A 14017-nucleotide genomic window follows, 5' to 3' on the forward strand; every position below is an offset into this window, starting at 1 on the left:
ATAAATGAGCATACAACTAAATAAACATACTTGTGACTAATTAGAAAGACATTTTAAGTGCACTTGAGTTTTTACTTTTCCAAAAGGGAGACAACAAGGATGAGTGTTGAAGCATGCAGAAGAGAAATAAAAATAAAGCAAAGGGCCTTAGAGAAACTGAAAATGTCTCTCCCCATAACTTGAGATAAATGATTAATTTCTATAAAGTTAAAAATAAAAAATAAACAACAAATTATGATTCTTAAAAATCAGTTGTAATCAAATCCCATTTAATAATCCTTTATAAAGGAAAAATTAATATAGAATTTTCTTTCTGAAAAACACATTGCATTTTCTCAATAATATTTTGTTCAGTTTTCTCTTACATTTTTATCATTACAATGTCATGATAAATTCATGATAAGATAACATTGATCTATTCAATAGCATGATTCAGGATGTACCTAAGATGATTCAGGATGTACCTATCTAACAGCAGGTGCAGGAAATCCAAGAGAACTTCTGAGTGAAGTTACTGGTACTCTGGAAGTACCAAGCGCGCATGTACAAATTAGTATGAACATGTAGGGATGTATGCAAGACACGCAAACCCAGGAAATGAACTAATTGCCTACAGAGCACCCTGTGTATATATGACTCCATCATTAGAAGTACTTTCTTTTGAAAAGCAAAAAGATAATTTCTTCTCCTATCTGCCTGCCTTCCTATTTCAGAATGGCTTTTTGTTCCAAAGGGAGTAACAATGGAGAAGTTCCCAAGGGGCAGAGTCCCTTAGGCTCAGAGGTATAACTACCCCAGTTACTTCAGGAACTATCCAAGGCTCCAGTATCCATGGAGCCAGACCCCATCTTCACATCTTTGGCAAGCAAGTCTGGGTGAAGGGTGCCTGAGAGACATCTGTACCAAGATTAACCAGAAGCAGGAAAGACCTATATCTTCATTGGTGATCTGTGTTCCCCACTATTCCTGAGTCAGTACTGCTGAAGTAGTCAGAAAACCAGGTGGTAGATACTGCCTCCTGTCTCAGGTGAGTAAGCACAGGTGAGATCCTCTACTCTGGGACCTCCTTCTCTCCTTTGTCCTTCTCTTCTTTGGTGGCATCTCTTGGTGGTAACAGAGATGCAGAGAAGCTGGAGTTTGCCCGTATGAGATTAATAAATAGTGGAAGAGCTGGAAAATGCATCTAGAGCCCATTTGTAAAAATGGGGTATTTACAACTATAAATATGGTCATTTAGGTGCCCGAGGGCAAACCTTCTGCCCACAAATGCTTCAGTTATGGAGTAGGAATTTAATCTAGTCTATATAACTTCACAGACTGAGGACAGAGACCACAACTAAGGGTCAGTGGGGATCTGAAAATAGTTCCTCAGTTTTCAAATCAGATTGATTTTCAGATTAAAGAGTTTCAAAAAGCTATGGCTGCCAAAACGAGAAAATAACGCTCAAAGATCAGTGCAGTGTCTGGCACTGGATACACTCAATAACGTCTATAATTTTGGAGAGATGCCTTACAGGTCTATCTGAGTTTGTGCAGTTTTGTTGTTTAGTCAGTAAGTTGTGTCTGCCTTTTCACGACCTGATGAACTGTAGCCTGCCAGGCTCCTCTGTCCATAGGATTTCCCAAGCAAGGATACTGGAGTGGGTTGCCATTTCCTTCTCCAGGGGATTTTCCCAACCCAGGGATCCAACACATTTCTTCTGCACTGGCAGGTGGACTCTTTACCACTGAGCCACCAGGAAAGCCCCTTGTGGAGTTAGGTGATCCCTAACAACCTTTCCACTTCATGAAACAGGGCTTCCACAATGCTATGCTGTGGCTTAACATGCAGCTTAGGAAAAAGCTTGGGTGTCTATGTCTCCAGTTTAGTCTTGAACCTTCAACTTTCCTGGCTTCTTCCTACTCCTGGCTAGAACCAGTATCTATTAGCCCCAGGTCCTCAGCCCTAGCCCTGTAATTTGGCAAGTTTTGATTGCAAGGAAAGATGGAAAGGAGAGGGTGAGAAACTGATGCTTCTTTACTTGTAAGGTTGAACAGGTTTTTCAGTGCTTTTTGAATGACATGGATTGAAGAACATGTAGGAACAAACCTTCCAGAAAAAAAGAAGAGAAAAGAATGGTCAATTAGTAGGAAAAGAGACAAAATAATCTTTTTCCATTGTTCTCAGAAATGTCATCTTATTACTAGAAATAATTATCCCAAAGCACTTCAGATCAGATCAGATCAGTTGCTCAGTTGTGTCCGACTCTTTGTGACCCCATGAATCGCAGCACGCCAGGCCTCCCTGTCCATCACCAACACCCGGAGTTCACTCAGACTCACGTCCATTGAGTCAGTGATGCCATCCAGCCATCTCATCCTCTGTCGTCCCCTTCTCCTCCTGCCCCCAATCCCTCCCAGCATCAGAGTCTTTTCCAATGAGTCAACTCTTCACATGAGGTGGCCAAAGTACTGGAGTTTCAGCTTTAGCATCATTCCTTCCAAAGAAATCCCAGGGCTGATCTCCTTCAGAATGGACTGGTTGGATCTCCTTGCAGTCCAAGGGACTCTCAAGAGTCTTCTCCAACACCACAGTTCAAAAGCATCAATTCTTCAGTGCTCAGCTTTCTTCACAGTCCAACTCTCACATCCATACATGACCACTGGAAAAACCATAGCCTTGACTAGACGGACCTTTGTTGGCAAAGTAATGTCTCTGCTTTTGAATATGCTATCTAGGTTGGTCATAACTTTCCTTCCAAGGAGTAAGTGTCTTTTAATTTCATGGCTGCAGTCACCATCTGCAGTGATTTTGGAGCCCAGAAAAATAAAGTCTGACACTGTTTCCACTGTTTCCCCATCTATTTCCCATGAAGTGATGGGACCAGATGCCATGATCTTCGTTTTCTGAATGTTGAGCTTTAAGCCAACTTTTTCACTCTCCACTTTCACTTTCATCAAGAGGCTTTTGAGTTCCTCTTCACTTTCTGCCATAAGGGTGGTGTCATCTGCATATCTGAGGTTATTGATAATTCTCCCAGCAATCTTGATTCCAGTTTGTGTTTCTTCCAGTCCAGTGTTTCTCATGATGTACTCTGCATAGAAGTTAAATAAGCAGGGTGACAATATACAGCCTTGACGTACTCCTTTTCCTATTTGGAACCAGTCTGTTGTTCCATGTCCAGTTCTGACTGTTGCTTCCTGACCTGCATACAAATTTCTCAAGAGGCAGGTCAGGTGGTCTGGTATTCCCATCTCTTTCATCTCTGCATCTCTGGAATGCAAAAGTAAGAAGTCAAGAAACACCTGGAGTAACAGGCAAATTTGGCCTTGGGATATGCAATGAAGCAGGGCAAAGACTAATAGAGTTTTGCCAAGAAAATGCACTGGTCATAACAAAGCACTTCAGGAGATGAAAATCATGCTTCTTCCTCTAGGTTTCCCCATGGATATTCTTGTCTGAATTGCTAATTATTCCAGTATTCTCTGAAGGTCATTTCAAGATTTTCCCTGCTTCTATGCAGGGAATTATGAATTCTTTCAGGAATTACTTTAAAATCCTCAGATAAGAAAAGTTTCCGGAGATGGTGAGATTTGGGGTTATAGTTTGTAAGACGGAAAAGGGAAGCAGATTGAAGATGGAAGGACTCTAGAGGTGGACTTCAACACCCTCACACTACTGTAATCAGAAGAATCAGCTTTTCATCTTTAATGACAGATATTGCTCCCCCATAGCTATGAGATTTTTCTCACTCTCCTTTTAAGGTTGTTTCTTCCAAAGGTTAGGAATCCTACTAATATGAAAATCTGACAAAAAGAAAAAAAGCAATTCTTTTCAGGATCTGTACCTATCAAATGAAAATGAATTTTTAGGCAAAAAGCAGATTAACTAACTTTATTTTCAGTGTACAGTTTTTAAATTACCTAATTAAAGAAAAACAAGTATAAGTGAATTGTCAGCTTGGGGTAGCTGAGGAGTCAGAGTCATTTTCTTTTGCCCCTAGTTTGTGCCAGGATCTGCTGCTTATTCGGTTGTACTGCTATAGTTCAATCATATGCATGGTAGTCTATGTAGTCCATAAAAGCAAAAAAGAGGAAGAAACTTAGGAGTACAAATTTGGAGATTCACCTTTCACAAAGTAGTTTTCTAAGTTATTTTCTCCTTCCTTTAGTTTCTATAATTTAAAAGCTCTAATAAATCTTGAATAAATCCAGAATATATAGACAAATCATATCACTCCAGTTCTATTTTTTTAACCTAAAAGGAATATACCAGTAGCATGGCACAAAGGATACACAAATAAATTTCTTTGGCTCTGGAAAATCTGCTAGGATGCAACAGTTTCGCTTAATTAAAGCAACTTATTCTACAATGCACCTTGAATCAGTAGCTAAATTTTATCCTAATTTTACAGATCACTAAAAGAAAGCTGTAGAAATATATGACAAGATATGACAGCACACCAAAATGGCAGCACCACCACTGAGATTTCAGACTTCCTCCTGAACTGTTTTGTCAGGTCCCCCAGCTGGCAGCACTGGCTGTCCCTGCCCCTTAGCCTCCTCTTCCTCCTGGCCATGGGGGCCAACACCACCCTCCTGATCACCATCCGGCTGGAGGCCTCTCTGCACGAGCCCATGTACTACCTGCTCAGCCTCCTCTCCCTGCTGGACATGGTGCTCTGTCTCACCGTCATCCCCAAGGTCCTGGCCATCTTTTGGTTTGATCTCAGATCGATCAGCTTCTTTACCTGTTTCCTTCAGATGTACATCATGAATTGCTTCCTTGCCATGGAGTCCTGCACATTCATGGTCATGGCCTATGACCGCTATGTGGCCGTCTGCCAACCATTGAGGTACACATCCATCATCACAGACCAATTTGTTGCAAAGGCAACTATCTTTATTTTAGCCAGAAATGTCCTTTTCACAGTGCCCATCCCCATCCTCTCTGTACGACTCCATTATTGTGGGAGAAATGTCATTGAGAACTGCATCTGTGCCAATATGTCTGTGTCCAGGCTCTCCTGTGATGATGTCACCATCAATCGTGTCTACCAGTTTGCTGGAGGCTGGACTCTGCTGGGATCTGACCTCATCCTCATCTTCCTCTCCTACACCCTCATACTGCGGGCTGTTCTGAGACTCAAGGCAGAAGGAGCTGTGGCCAAGGCCCTAAGCACTTGTAGCTCCCACTTCATCCTTATCCTCTTCTTCAGCACCATCCTCCTGGTCTTTGTCCTCACTCATGTGGCAAAGAAGAGGGTGTCCCCTGATGTGCCAGTCTTGCTCAATGTCCTCCACCATGTCATTCCTGCGGCCCTCAACCCCATTGTCTATGGGGTGCGAACCCAGGAGATCAAGCAAGGAATCCAGAGGTTACTGAAAAAAGGTTGGTAATTAAGACAACTTAGATCTCTGCATTCCTAAAATAGGATGCTTTTTGAACCAATAATGGATGAGTGGACTGAAGTTCATAAGTTTTACTCTCAAACTGGATGAACTGTCTATGTGTCTCCCTTTAATAATGCTGAAGTTTCATTTAGAGTTTCTCTTTCTCTCACTCTTCAATCAGGAATTTTCTTGGTCCTTTCTCCTTTTTTACCACATCTATTATCCTATTTTGTATAAAATGCTTCCTTAGGGCAGGCTCTAAAATGAGAGATTTACTTTCCTGAATAGCCAACTGTTAATATGACATAAAATTTATAATGTGAAGTATACAACTGTGGATATTGGTGGATTGTGTTGTATAATGTGTAATGTCTTATTATTTCCACAGTAAGGAACATACTGGAGAATAAAAATAAGAGTTGACATTTCAGTCCTGAATGGTGGAGAATTGCTACCAGTCTTTAATTTGGTCTTTTTCTCTCATCCTTCGACCACATGATTGTCTTTCTTTGTCACTTCTTCTGTTTCTGGTCCCTGCTCTGTTCTTGTCTGGGCCTTTGTCTCTATCTTCTCTTCTAGAAAGCAAGGTGATTTTTGGCAATGTCACCATTTCTGGTATGCAAATAGAGCTCTGCTGCGTTAAAGAACTGCAAGCATTATAAATGAGATCTAGTAATAATTCTGAAATATAAAACAGACTAGATGGACATTGTTTTCTTTTCATTGGACAGTTTCTTAGCATACCTTGTATCTCTGGGAATTCTGTTAGCTATTAAAGTACAAAGATATTAAAACATTATTGCTGTTTTCATTGGCTCAAAGTTTCATTTGGAGGAACACAAACATTAATTCCAGGAATACACAATTCTCAAATGAAAGATCTCCCCAAAATTTCATTTTCCCAAAGATTTTAGCATAACAAAAATCCTATCTCGTCTAAAATGTGCCTAACTGGTTGCCAATGGGAAGGTCTTATGAATACAGATATAATATTCCTCTAAATTAAATTTAGGCCACTAAATCTTAGAAAATATTAAAGTCTTCAAGTTTTAACAATATTACATTAATGTACTAACTTAAAACTTTGTGGACAGATTTGTATTAGGGTAAAAGTGTTTGTATATCAAGCCCAGACCTCTCCAGTAGAAAAAACTTGAATGTAAACAAATTTTTTCAATGAGCTACATTGTAAGATTTAGAGCACATACTTTCCCAGGACTAAGGAAATTTTACATAACTTTGTCTCCCAAATAGGCCAGTATGATGTTCACATTTTAAAAATATATGTCTGAAAGCTTTACATTGTTTTGTTTATATACATTTATACGTTTGTGGCCCATATCAAGGCAGTATTGACAGTCTCATTTGATAAACAAAGTAAACAGATTTAGCAATGGCTTTATTTCTCTAAAATGGGTGATACAAAGGAAGATGTCTTCTAGAATATTTCTCTCCATTTGAACCACATATTTAATTTTGGGTTTTTGGTAGCCAAATCAAAAAATTAAAAGTTAATTATAATAGTATATTTTATTTACTCCAATATAATCTAAACATTATCATTACAGTACACAATGAATATAAAACAATTTAATAGTGAAATAGTGTACATTCTTCTTATGTGCTACATCTTTGAAATCCCTGGTGGCTCAACGGTAAAGAATCTGCCTGCAACACAAGAGACACAGGAAACCCAAGTTCAATCTGTGTATCAGAAAGATCCCCTGGATGAGGAAGTGGCAACCTGTTCCAATATTCTTGCCTGGGAAGCCACCTGCACAGAGGCACCTAGCAGGCTACAGTCCTTGGGGTCACAAAAAAGGTGACTACAACTGAGTGACTAAGCAACAACAACTTTGAAATCCAGTGTGTATTTTATATTTAAAGCGTTTTCAGCTGGAACTATCTACATTTCAAATGCTCAATAGTCACATATGACTTGTGGCTACTATATTAATTAATGCAGCACTAGACTCCAAATGGAGAGGAGACCAAATGAATTGAGGATAAATGAATCTATTTTGGAAAAGAGGTACAGCCATCTTCTTTCTTCTTTGCTGTAATTTTCTCTTTTTCTTTGCTTTGCCACATGGAGATAAGGAAGCCACGGTTTTAAACATTAAATAATGATTTCTTGTATTAAAAGGTGCATATTATGAATGCTAATTCATAGAAACCAATGTGTAAAGATTAAAATAAAAGATGGCTTATATACTGGCTTTTTACAACATATAGTCTTCAAATCCTGCAGTGACAAAGCTGAAAATGAGCGCTGTATAAATCATTGAAGTTAGCCTAAGGAAAAATGTAAATAAAGATTTTATTCATCATAAGTAGGGACTATTAGTGCTTAGTGCTAGAGTAAGTAAGTGTTATTATCAAAGGTTTACCAGAAGGTAGATGATAATAATCATAATTTATAATTCTTTAAGTTTCTTTTTATACTATTTACACACAGGTGTATGTATTTCAAGTTAACTGAATTATTTTAATAGAATATATTTTCCACGAAATATTTAATAGTGAGATTATTATAATTTATTATCCATTCAACCATCTGAGCAGGAAACCTGTCTCTTCAAACCTGATAGCCATTATTGATAAAATGTTAAAGCTCAGACTTTGTTGGTGAGACCTTGCAGTTTGGTCACACATTACCCATAGTCACATCCTTCCTCCTCTATCCAGAAAGAATGAGACATATTTGAGAGCAGACCCAGCAGACACAGGATGTTGAGCTGGGAGAACAATGCAGAGCACATACAGAAAATGGTGATGGCCCCTTCAGGGCCAACATTTAATAACAATCATCTATCAAATATGCATTATCCCTAATGTAAACAAATCCTTGTTATGGTGCTAAGGTTGCAAAAATGAGTAAGTAGGCAAGGTCCATGTGTTTAAGTGCAAAGTCTCTGAACCTGGAAGAAGCAGTAGTACAGGAAGAAGCGGGAAACATCAATAGATAGGAGGGATATAGCCAAGAAAAACCTAAAGTAGGGGTCCAAGGCCATGGCCACTTGGCAGAAAGTCCAGACCTAAATCTAAGAAAGGATCTGAAAGTCTAAGCAGAATATTATAACAGAAACTTGAGTTTGAGCCAAAACAGAAACATAATCCTCTAAACTATAAACATACAGAAGAAATTAAGACTGAAAAAGGAGGTCCATTATCCGAATCAGGCACAAACCAGAGAAAACACACCACAGTCTAATCTAGCAGAGATAACAGCTCAACAGTAAGAACTTTGTTCTCCAAAACAGTAATTAGATATTTATATTTTTACTCTAGCCCTTCTAGATGAAGTGCTATGTGGGTAAAAGCTAAGAAAAGTAGCAGAAAATCCTCAGATCTAGCTGCTTACAGTAGAACCTAATATAAGAGTGAGAATCTAATTCCAAGACCAGGGACACATTGTCTTTGTCAATGAGGACTTTCTAATGCTAGTGACTAATGAAGTACTTATTTATATTTTTCTTTTTGTATAATTGTAAATCTTATGTATGGTTGTATGCTCTATTTTGTGTATATGAAGATAAGATTACTTGTGATGTATAATTTTAGTGGATTTTTTTTATTGTTGGCAAAGTTGTACTTACTTTTATGTTAGGACTCCATAACCTAGATGTTGGCTACTGGAAAATTTAAAAAAAAAAAAAAAAACTCATTAAGTTTTGTTTTTCTTTCCTATGTGCCAGGCCCTATACCATAATTCCTAGAAAACAGATGAATTACACACTGTCCCTGGTCAAAAAGAACTCACAGTACAGTAAGAGAGACAAGTAAAGACAGGCAAATGTAGGTTTGAAAGCTCATGTTTGAAACAGGGGCTTCGCAGGTAGCTCAGTGGTAAAAAATCTGACTGCCAATGAAAGAGATGTGTTCAGTTCCTGGGTCAGGAAGACCCCCTGGAGGAGGAAATGGCAACTCACTCCATTATACTTGCCTGAATAACCCCCTGGACATAGGAGCCTGGCAGGCTACAGTCCATGAGATCACACAAGAGTAGAACACAATTGAGTGACTAACACTTTCATAGCCATCCAGAGTGGAGAGACTATACTCAATATCTGGTATTCAGGAGGATCTCCAGGATAGCCATATATAATTGGTGATACTAAACTAGCCCTGGAGATAAGTTTACTCGAGATCTACCTTAAGAAACTAAAAACAAATCTTGAGAGGGACAGCCTGATCAAAACATACCTTACTGGCTTGCCAAAACAAACTCACATACTCCTCTCTTTGGTGTGAACTTTTGTGCCCCTCCCTCACTGATCTGTTGAAATCCCAACCCTCACTGATGATGCTATTAGGAAGTAGGACGTTTGGGAGGTGCCAAGCTTCCCTGGTGGCTCAGAGGTTAAAGCATCTGCCTCCAATGCGGGAGATCCTGTGTTCAATCCCTGGGTTGGGAAGATCCCCTGGAGAAGAAAATGGCAACCCACTCCAGTACTCTTGTCTGGAGAATCCCATGGGCAGAGGAGCCTGGTATGGTAGCCTACAGTCCACGGGGTTGCAAAGAGTCGGACACAACTGAGCAACTTCACTTTCAAGGTCAAATGAGAGTGGAGCCCTCATGAACGGGTTTGCTGTTCTTATAAAAGAGACTCCACAAAAGCCTCTCACCTTTCCATTATGTCAGGTCAGAGCTAGAAGTCACCAGTAATGAACCAGGAGGAAGGGCCTCTCCAGAAAACAACTCTGCTGGTGCCTTGATCTTGGACTTTCAGTCTCCAGAATTATGAGAAAGAAATTTCTGTTGTTTACAAGCTACTCAGCCTGTAATATTTTGTTTCAGCAGCCCAAATGAACTAAAACACTCTTTAAACCAAAACAACTACCAAAAAAACTAGATTTCCAATGTTGTAAGATTCTCAACATCTAACCAAAAACCAATATCCATACTAAGATGCTGGAAAATGTGACCCATAACCAGGAGAAAAGCTAGTTAGCACAAGCAGACACAGAAATTTACAGAGATGATGCAATTATAAACCAAAAAACATTAAACTAATATTATAAATATGTTAAAGGAGAGAGAAAAACAAAGAAAATGAAGGTAAAAAAAAGAAATTAATGAAATAATAAAAATAATTTTTTTTAGTAAAAATAAATAATATCTGAAAAAATTAAAAGTCACTGAGTGGGTTTATAACAGATTTGACACTGCAGGGGAAAAAAAAAACTTATGTAGATAAAAATACAGAAATGCAGCTTATTTAAATTAAAGAATGAGAGAAATAATGCAGAAGATATATAGAGACAAAATGTACAAAGAAAAAAATATGAGGCAATATTAACCAGTCTGGTATTCATGTTCTAAACTTGGTAACTGAAGGTATAGACCAAAAAAATGGACAAAGGGTCCAGTGAAGAGAGGTGGATGCACTCTGTGAGCTGTTTCTTATCTCTCTGGACTGACTTATCAGAACCACCTGCAAGTCCTGTATCTGTCTGGGTGGTGTCCTCAGAACTCCTGCCATAAAGGTGGGCTCCAGGGGCAGTTTGGTTTTTTGGGTTTTTTTACATGAAGTAATAGAAATACAAAATACAATTTTTTTTCAAAATTTAATATTTTCCGTAAAATCTGATGGCAAAACCTCTTGTCCCTCCCCATCTAATTTTTTAATTTTTACTTGTTTGTGGGTTTTTGGGAATTATTTCCCCTCTCATATCCAGAGGATTAAAGAAGGAGCACAGACACATTCTGCTGTTGAATAAAATAGCAAGTCACAATAGGTGGTAGTGTCCCTCATTTTTCTCTGTTAGTGAGTTTTAAAAGAGGGCTTTCCTGCTGGCTCAGTGGTAAAGAATCCACCTGACAATTCAGGAAATGTGGATTTGATCTCTGGATTGGGAAGATTCCCTGGAGAAGGAAATGACAACCCACTTCAGTATTCTTGCCTGTGAAATCCCATGGACAGAGGAGCCTGGTAGGCTGCAGTCCATCAAGTGGCAAAAGAGTCAGACATGACTGAGTGACTAAATAACAACAACAAAGTTTTAAAGGAATGTATGAAGATAGTCATGAATGTACTAAGTGTTCAACATCTGCTTCGGTCCAATAAAAGGCAAAAACAGACATATGAGATTGGAAAAGCACAAAATGAGTCTCATCTCATACACTATCTACAATAAGTTTATTTTAACTACAAAACCAGAGAGGGCTTCAGTAAACAGTGCTGCAGAAGTGGCCAAGATGGCAGAGTAGGAAGACCTTGAGCTCATCTCCTCCCACAGGCACAACTAATTATAGCAAATTGTAATATTTTAATGTTTAAAGTTGATTAAATATAAATTGACATCCTTATTTCCTCATTGGTTTTTTGAGTTTGTATTTTTTTCTCTTTTTTATTAAGATAGTGTTTATACATAATAAGATGCATCTGAAATAAAGAGTTTTTATACAGTGTGCATCATTTTAATGACCACCAAAATCAAGAAAAAGACTATTCCCATCACTGAAGAAAAGTTGCCTCAGTTTACTTGCAGCTGAACTTTTCCTCTACCCCTGGCCTTAGTCAAGCAGTGGTTATTTAATGTATCTCTGCGTTAGCTTTCCATATTTTGCAGTTTCATATAATAGAATCAGGCGAGATGTATTCTGTGCTTGGCTTTGTGACAATTATCAAAGGGAGACCTCACTTAAATGGAGTCAAGATGCCAGAAGGAGGAACTCTCATACAGTACCACTGGAAGTCAATTTACAGGAAGAATCATCTATTGTAGACCCCAACAGAAGAGTTGTCAATAGGAAATATCCATCAACTATGGGCAGAAACATGACTACTGGAAAAACATCATGTATGGATGTGAGATCTGTACAATAAAAAAGACTGAGTGCCAAGGAACTGATGCCTTCAAACTGTGGTACTGGAGAAGGCTCTTGAGAGCCCCTTGGACTGCAAGAAGATAAAACCAGTCAATCCTAAAGGAAATCAACCTTTGAATCAACTAATGATTGATTGGAAATCAACCAATGAATATTCATTGGAAGGACTGATGCTGAACCTGAAGCTCCAATAGTTTGGCCACCTGATGCAAATAGCCAACTCATTGGAAAAGACCCTGATGTTGGGAAAGATTGAAGGCAGGAGAAGGGGATGACAGAATGGATGGCAACACTGACTCAGTGGACATGAGTTTGAGCAAACTCCAGGAGATGGTAAAGGACAGGGAAGCCTGGCGTGCAGCAGTCCATGGGGTTGCAAAGAGTCAGACATGACTGAAGTGACTGAACAACAACATAGGCTTAACAGTGAAAAATGTACATTGCATCTCCTACAAGAAATCCACTACCCTGGCAACTCAACCAGTGAGAAACCATCATTGCCCTGAACTTTCACTTTTCTCCAATTGACTTTCATTCAAAACAAATCCCTCCTAATTTTCTTCTGTTTCTCCAAAATAACTTTTGTTTGTCGGTCTTGCTGTGGCTTTTGTTATGTATAGCTTGCTTGTCATGAATTGCAGTTTCTCAGCTATATCTAAATAAACCCAAATTTTGCTGGTAAAATAAACTGACTGGCCTTTATATGAATTTTCTTTCTGTTTGTTTTTATTGAAGTATAGTTGATTTGCAATATTATATTGGTTCAGTATACAATAGAGCTATCTGACATTTATATGCTTTAGGAATTGATCATCACAATAAGTCTAGTAATCATCTGTCAATACACAAAGTTATCACAATATTATTGACTCTATTCCCTATGCTGTGCATTACATCCCACTGACATTTATTTTATAACTAGAAGGCTATCCCCCTTAATCCTCTTCACCTCTTTCATCCAAAGCCCTAACTCCCCTCCTCTTTAGGAACCAAAAGTTGTTCTCTGTATTTATGTCTGTCTCTATTTTGTTCTGCTTGTTAATTTGTTTCTGACTCTTTTATTTTTAGAGTCAACAGCTCCTTTTGTTAATATAATGTTTTGGAGTTTCATCCACAGGACCGTGTGCTTCAGTAGTTCACATTTCATGGGTAAATAGTACTCCACTGGGCTTCCCTGGTGGCCCAGCGGTAATGTATCCACCTGCCAAGCAGTAGATGTGGGTTCAATCCCTGGGTCGGGAAGATCCTCTGGATAAGGAAATGGCAACCCACTCCAGTATTCTTGCCTGGGAAATACTATGGACAGTGGAGCCTGGTGGGCTACAATCCATGGGGTCGCAAAAGAGCTGGACATGACTTAGTGACTAAACAACAACACAGTAAGAGTGAAATACAAAATAGACTATTTGGACATTGCTTCCAAATTGGAGAATGAAATGGCAACCCACTCCAGTATTCTTGCCTGGAGAATCCCATGGATGGAGGAGCCTTGGGGGCTACGGTCCACGGGGTCACAAAGAGTCAGACACGACTGAGCAACTTCACTCACTCCAATTGATCGGACAATTTGTAAGCACACTTGGTGTCCTGGGAATCTTCTGTTGGCTATTAAAGTACAAAAGAAACAGAACATTACTGTTGCTTTCAGGAGCTTAAAGTTTGATTTGAAACAATATAAGTATTAATTCCAGGAATATATTCTTCTTAAATGAAGAGGGTTAGGGATGGAATAATGTACCTGTAATGGCATTAAAGTACTTGGCAACATAAGAAAGCATTGGATAGAGTTAGAAGTTCTGAGCTGTGAGC

The 14017-nt window shown here is 38.8% G+C and overlaps 1 protein-coding gene across 1 annotated transcript; it reads left to right on the plus strand.

Annotated features, from left to right (window-relative positions):
- The first annotated feature begins 4431 nt into the window (after positions 1 to 4431).
- LOC102279171 (olfactory receptor 56A3) lies at positions 4432 to 5379 on the plus strand. Its single transcript, XM_005896279.2, has one exon. It carries the CDS (start codon positions 4432 to 4434, stop codon positions 5377 to 5379), a length of 948 nt encoding a protein of 315 aa, XP_005896341.1.
- Positions 5380 to 14017: the final 8638 nt, after the last annotated feature.

Source organism: Bos mutus, chromosome 15 (genome assembly GCF_027580195.1).
Source record: "Bos mutus isolate GX-2022 chromosome 15, NWIPB_WYAK_1.1, whole genome shotgun sequence".
Classification (NCBI taxonomy): Eukaryota; Metazoa; Chordata; class Mammalia; order Artiodactyla; family Bovidae; genus Bos; species Bos mutus.

Excerpts from the sequence above, each read along its gene's own strand:
- LOC102279171 (XM_005896279.2), top strand. The coding sequence starts at position 4,432 with ATGACAGCACACCAAAATGGCAGCACCACCACTGAGATTTCAGACTTC.